Source organism: Helianthus annuus, chromosome 13, assembly GCF_002127325.2.
Source record: "Helianthus annuus cultivar XRQ/B chromosome 13, HanXRQr2.0-SUNRISE, whole genome shotgun sequence".
Lineage (NCBI taxonomy): Eukaryota > Viridiplantae > Streptophyta > Magnoliopsida > Asterales > Asteraceae > Helianthus > Helianthus annuus.
In genome coordinates, this window is record NC_035445.2 from 41,394,575 (window position 1) to 41,400,885 (window position 6,311).

Below are 6,311 nucleotides of genomic sequence, written 5' to 3' on the forward strand. Positions count from 1 at the left end.
CGCAGAAGATCAGCAACAATGGAGCTTTTGTTGTTGCTATTGTTGCCGGAGCTGTTGTCTTGCTGCTGTTGTTGTTGGTCAAATGCAGCAACAATCATCCCCCAACGGTCAAAAAACGGCTACTTCTTCATTCTTCAACGCGTCAAAAACTCAACGCGTTACAAACTCAACGCGTGAATTATCTGGGCGGCGGCGGTCTTTCGGAAACTTTCACGCGTGAACTTTGTGTATCACGCTTCCACCCCGTCCCCTCTAAGAGTGATTGCTAAAAAAATTAAAGTAAATCGATAACAAAAGACCCAAAAAAACGAAAAAAGACATAAACACGGAGGGAAAAAAAGCACAAGAAAATGGTAAAAAAATAAAATTTACTTGGGTAATGGATTAGGATCACATACAAATAGTAAAATAAGTAAGAAGGATAACAAGGATTATACTTCATCTGCCTACATGGCAGGGGCCATACCACTTTTTGAGCATACATGATGACTACATCAGCAAAGCAATCCAGAAGCTTCTAGAAACTTCTGGAAGATCTGCAGGTGGCACCAAAGATGCTCCATCCGACAAAAAGGACAACACGTGTCACCAGTCGCAGAACGCCAAATAGGCCTGCGACAAATCAGGGGGCAGAGCTAACAACGCCAGTACAAGGTTTCCAGCATGGACAAACGTAGGCGCGCCACGTGTACCACTACACCGGCCATGGCAGAGCAGACCAAGAGGATATTCCCCTTGGTCGGACAGCTGGCGCGCATCTACAGCTGGCACAGCTGCTCCTCCTTCCTTCACCCTCCGCCTATAAATAGGACCCTTCATCATTCAGGTTCAAGATCTTTTGGCTCTCTATTCTCACACACGAAACACACACTGATTATTCTCCCTCAGAACAGTACTTATTCTCACGTCGGAGCCTGGTTAAGAGGGAAACCCCCATTTCCCCTCTTAACGAGACTAACGGTGTTGCTGTTTTGCAGGATCTAGGTTATTTCAGCGAGTAAGAAAGGAGATTGAACCCACAGAAGAAATAACCTCACAGATTAACCTCAACGTTAACCTGTGTTTCATCATTGGCGCCATCCGCTTTTTTGCAAGACCAATCTTTTCTCTTTTCTTTTCTGAAAAACACTCGTAAAAATGGCTGAACAAAACCCTTCACACCACGTAGATGGAGAGGTTTCTTCCTTTGAACTCGTTTCGGACACAGCACACGTCCAAAGGGGTCAAAGGAACGAAATCATCCAGGAAGGGCAGATAAACAACGATTTTCCTAGTATTTTTGGAAGTGCGTCCAGGGTTGCTAGCCAAACCACAACTGGGCCCATTTTCCAAGCTCCTGCTAGGATCATCACTCAAACCACAAACGGAGCCACTTTTCAAATCCCACCAGGGGTAGTCCAACAAACACCCCCGCTAGTGCAAACACCAAGCCATGGAGCTGGCCCCTCAGCTCCATCGGACCAAGCATAACTAAATTTCTCTGCACTTCTAGGGCTACCCGAAGGAAAAAACTCTGACTTCCTGGTATGCCGAACAAATGGCGTCTATAAACCTCGTCTATACGCAGCTCAGCGCACAACAAGCTTTGCTACAGGCACAAGCTAATCAGTCGGCATTCGCTACCCCACCGCAACAATCTCTGAGCACACACACGACTCAGCAGATCAATGCGTGGACTTTACGCCCAGAAAAAGGACCTGCACCAAACATCAGAAAGCCCAGCGCGCACGACACGCGCGACACCTACGGTGAAACAGAAAGCAATTATGTGCAGCACTCCAACTTACAACAAAGGCCGATTCAAAGTCGCCTGGGCGCGCGTAACATGAACAATGAATGGGAAGACGAAGAGGAAGACCCAACATACAAAGAAAGCACGGTGTTCAGCAGACTACACCCAGAACATGAGTCGTACAAACCAGCTAAGCGCGCAGGGTACAACCCGAAGGCAGAACATGATTACACCTTAAGCTATCGTCCAGATGACATGGCTGAAAATTCAAAATTCATCAGGGAAATCGCCACAGCTGCTATAGACAAGACAAAGTTGCCGCACAACGTGGGCAAATACAACGGCTTGACAGATCCAGATGACCACCTCCAAGTTTTTAACGGCGCAGGAGCAACAGGTGGGTGGAACCTACCAACTTGGTGTCATCTTTTCGCACAAACATTTGTGGGCGCAGCGCGCGTCTGGTTCGACAGCTTACCAGCAGGAAAAATTAAATCATAGGTCGACTTCCGAGAGAAGTTCCTTGCACACTTCTCTCAGCAGCGAAGACACTCCTACCAACTTGGTGTCATCTTTTCGCACAAACATTTGTGGGCGCAGCGCGCGTCTGGTTCGACAGCTTACCAGCAGGAAAAATTAAATCATAGGTCGACTTCCGAGAGAAGTTCCTTGCACACTTCTCTCAGCAGCGAAGACACACCAGAGACCCGGCTGATTGTTTGAATATATGGCACCGAGACCACGAAAGCGTGGAAGATTTCATCACAAGATATAACAAGGAATGTCTGGAGATTGGAGACGTAGGTGAAAAGATGATGCGCGCGCACTTTATGAGGGCAGTCAAGTGCGATGATCTAATCAAGCGCGTGAAGGGAAGAGACGGAGGACCCAAAGATTGGGAAACCTTCATTGAGGCAGCCAAAACAATAGCACAAACAGATAAACAGTTGACCGGTGATGATCACCGTCAACGCGGATATACCCACAGTGACCGGCACAACAAAAAGGGCAGAAGCCAATCATGGAAAGCATCCGGTCACAGAGAGAAAAGCCCAGCAAGGGAAGATGCGCTCCACACAATCAATCAGATAGCCCACCGAAAAGAAGTAAAAAGAGAAAACAGGGAGAAATAGTGGACACCACTGACAAAGACCCCTTCTGAGGTCTTGGCCACTGAAAATCACCAGTTCAAACCACCCCTGCAGATGCGCAACAAGAGGGGTCAAGATCCCAATCTCTTCTGTGAATTTCACAAGGACACGGGCCACCTAACCGATGACTGTTTCAGTTTAAAGCAAGAAATTGAAAGGGCCCTGAGAGATGCAAAGCTCACTCACTTGGTAAAGGGCGGGAAGCGCGATTTTCGCCAAGTTCAAAGACGAGAGGAAGGGCCAGATAACAAAAAACTCAGGAAGTTAGAAACCCACATGGTTCAGGGAGGTCCACGAAGGCCAAGGAAAAACTACAACAAACGCACACAAGACGACTCGTGGCGCGAGCGGCAAGTTATTTTTCCCGTTGTTAGAGGGGGCCCGAGGGAAAAGCTACCGATAGTCATCTCAGGAGTGATTGGTCATTACCAATCAGACTACATTTTCATCGATCCGGGAAGCACCGCGGATATCATATATGAACAATGCTTCAATCAATTGGACCAGGAGGACAAGGCGCGCTTGGAACCAGTCGATTACCCACTCACTGGTTTCTGCAACGAAGCCGTCTTTCCCCTGGGACAGATATCATTCCCGGTGTTACTCTCAGATGGAAGAAATTCAAGAACAGAAAATGTCATGTTTATGGTGTTACCCGCGCATTCAAGACACGACATTCTTTTAGGAAGAGAATCCCAAGGAGACTTCAGTATGATATGCTCTGCACCACACTCAGCTGTTGGGTTCCCAACAGAAACAGTCATAGCATTAATATACGCAAGCAAAGAAGTCTTAGCAACAGATGAGGTCAGACCGCAAAGGCAAGTAAACAGGCACCGCGCACAGAGGCAGAGAAATGGGTACTGAACAGTGCATACCCAGAACAGACAGTTACTTTAGGACCTGCGATGTCCGATTTAACGCGCGCGGCGCTCAAAAAGTTGTTGCATGAAAACATAGACGTGTTTGCCTGGACACCAGCCGATATGGTGGGTGTTCCAAGGCACATAGCAGAACACCGGTTAAACGTCTCAGAAGAAGCGAAGCCAGTGGTACACGCCAAGCGCCACTTGGGCGATATAAAACACGACGCCATGAAAGAGCAGGTAATGGAGCTGTTAAATGCAGGCATCATTAGAGAAGTCAGATACCAGACATGGGTGGCAAGCCCAGTGATGGTGAAAAAACCAAACGGAAGCTGGGGAATGTGCGCAGATTACAAAGATCTAAACAAGGCATGTCCACGTGACTGTTATGCCTTACCAGACATAGACGAAAAGATCGACTCTCTAGCAACATTCCGGTGGAAGTGCTTCCTTGACTGCTACAAGGGGTATCACCAGGTCCAAATGGTTGTTCAAGATGAGGACAAAACCGCATTCCGCCACACCGACAGGGCTGTACTGTTACACCAAGATGCCTTTCGGCCTAAAGAATGCGGGCGCGACCTATCAGAGATTGATGAACGAGACATTCAGCGATGCCATCGGCAAGTACATCGAAGTGTATATGGATGATTTGGTGATCATAAGCAAGGAAGAGAGCATGATGTTGGTGAACATCCAAAAGACTTTCAACACGCTGCGCAGCGTAAGTATTAAACTGAATCCAGCAAAATGCTCATTTGTCATGGAAGAAGGGAAATTCTTAGGTTTCATTGTCACAAAAGATGGCTTCAAGGTAAATCCAGAAAAAGTTCAAGCAATCGAAAGAATGCCTTCCCCATCAAACATCAAAGAGATGCAAAAATTAGCAGGACGATTAGCAGCGCTCAATCGTTTCCTAGCCAATCACGCCGCAAAGTCCTTTCCGTTCATCAAAACATTGCGCAACTGTATGAAGAAAAGCCAGTTTCAGTGGACTCCGGAGGCAGAGAGTGCGTTCCGCGAGATGAAAAACTGCCTCATCAAACTGCCGACACTAACCGCACCAATCAAAGGAGAACCCTTGGTACTATATTTGTCAGCTTCCGATAGAGCAGTTGGAGCAGTGCTACTTGTCGATCGTCAGGGTATCCAAACACCAGTCTACTATGTGTCACGAACCTTGACCGACCCAGAAACTCGATACGCCATCATGGAGAAACTAGTCCTCGCACTGATCCATGCATCAAGACGACTGCGAAGGTATTTCGCTAACCATGTCACACATGTGTTAACAAACTACAACATCGGCAACATCCTGGCAAGGCCAGAAATCTCAGGAAGGCTAGCCAAATGGGCGATAGAACTTGGAGGTCACAATGTGGTTTTCAGACCAAGACCGGCCATCAAGGGGCAAGTACTAGCAGACTTCATGACAGAGGTACCTGACGATAAGGACCGAGAATGTAAAGCAATGGAAAAGGCTGAAAGGCAACAAGTAGAAGAACCGTGGTTGCTATACACGGACGGAGCGTCAAACGAAGACGGCGCAGGCGCAGGGCTTCGACTGGTGAGTCCTGACAAACATGAATTCACATATGCCATACGCCTGGATTTCAAAAGTACGAACAACGAAGCCGAGTAAGAAGCTTTCCTTGCTGGCATAAGGTTGGCGATCAAAATGGGAGTCCGACACATCGAAGCGCATGTGGACTCCATGCTAGTGGCTGGCCAGATCAACGGGCAGTATGAAGCCAAGGGAGATGTAATGGCGCTCTATCTAAGTCAAGCAAAGACGTTGCTACAAACCTTCTATTCTTACAAGGTGCATCACATAAACAGAAGCGAGAACAAACCAGCAGACGCGCTGAGTAAACTTGCATCTACAAGCTTCCAACACCTGGCAAAGGATGTGCGTATAGAAGTTCTGAGCAACCCGTCTGTTCCACTAAGGGAGGTAAGCGTCATCCAAACAGGAACAACGTCTTGGATGACTCCAATAATCATGTACCTTCAGTCTGGGATTCTCCCGGAAAACAAAGCAGAGGCAAGGAAAATCCAATACAAGGCCGAGCACTACCAGATGGCCGATGGAATTTTATACAGAAAGTCATACCTCGGCCCATTGCTAAGATGCGTAGACGCTGAAGACGCAAACTATTTGATCTGAGAGGTCCATCAAGGAATTTGTGGTATACATGCCGGGCCAAGAATGGTGGTGGCAAAAGTGATGAATGCCGGGTACTACTGGCCCGAAATGCATCTAGACGCGGTAAGAGAGTTGAGGAAATGCAGTGGATGCCAAAGACATGCGCCCAAGACAATGCGCCCCAAAAATGAGTTAGTACCAGTCACAACCGCATGGCCCTTCCAACAATGGGGCATTGACATGGTCGGCCCTTTCCAGAAGCCCCAGGGGCGGTCAAATTCATAATAGTCGCAGTCGACTATTTCACCAAATGGGTAGAGGCGAAGGCACTTGCATCAACCACGTCAAATGTCGTCAAGAGATTCATATAGGAACAAATCATATGCCGTTTCGGCCTACCGCTCAGAATCATCACT

At 47.7% G+C, this 6,311-nt stretch overlaps 1 protein-coding gene across 1 annotated transcript; it reads left to right on the forward strand.

Annotated features, from left to right (window-relative positions):
• The first annotated feature begins 2,937 nt into the window (after window positions 1-2,937).
• Window positions 2,938-3,750, forward strand: LOC110900721. The gene has a single exon (XM_022147591.1). The coding sequence runs from the start codon at window positions 2,938-2,940 to the stop codon at window positions 3,748-3,750; it is 813 nt and encodes a 270-aa protein (XP_022003283.1).
• Window positions 3,751-6,311: the final 2,561 nt, after the last annotated feature.

What these genes read in the sequence shown, in the direction of transcription:
- LOC110900721 (XM_022147591.1), top strand. Translation starts at nt 2,938, where the DNA reads ATGCGCAACAAGAGGGGTCAAGATCCCAATCTCTTCTGTGAATTTCAC.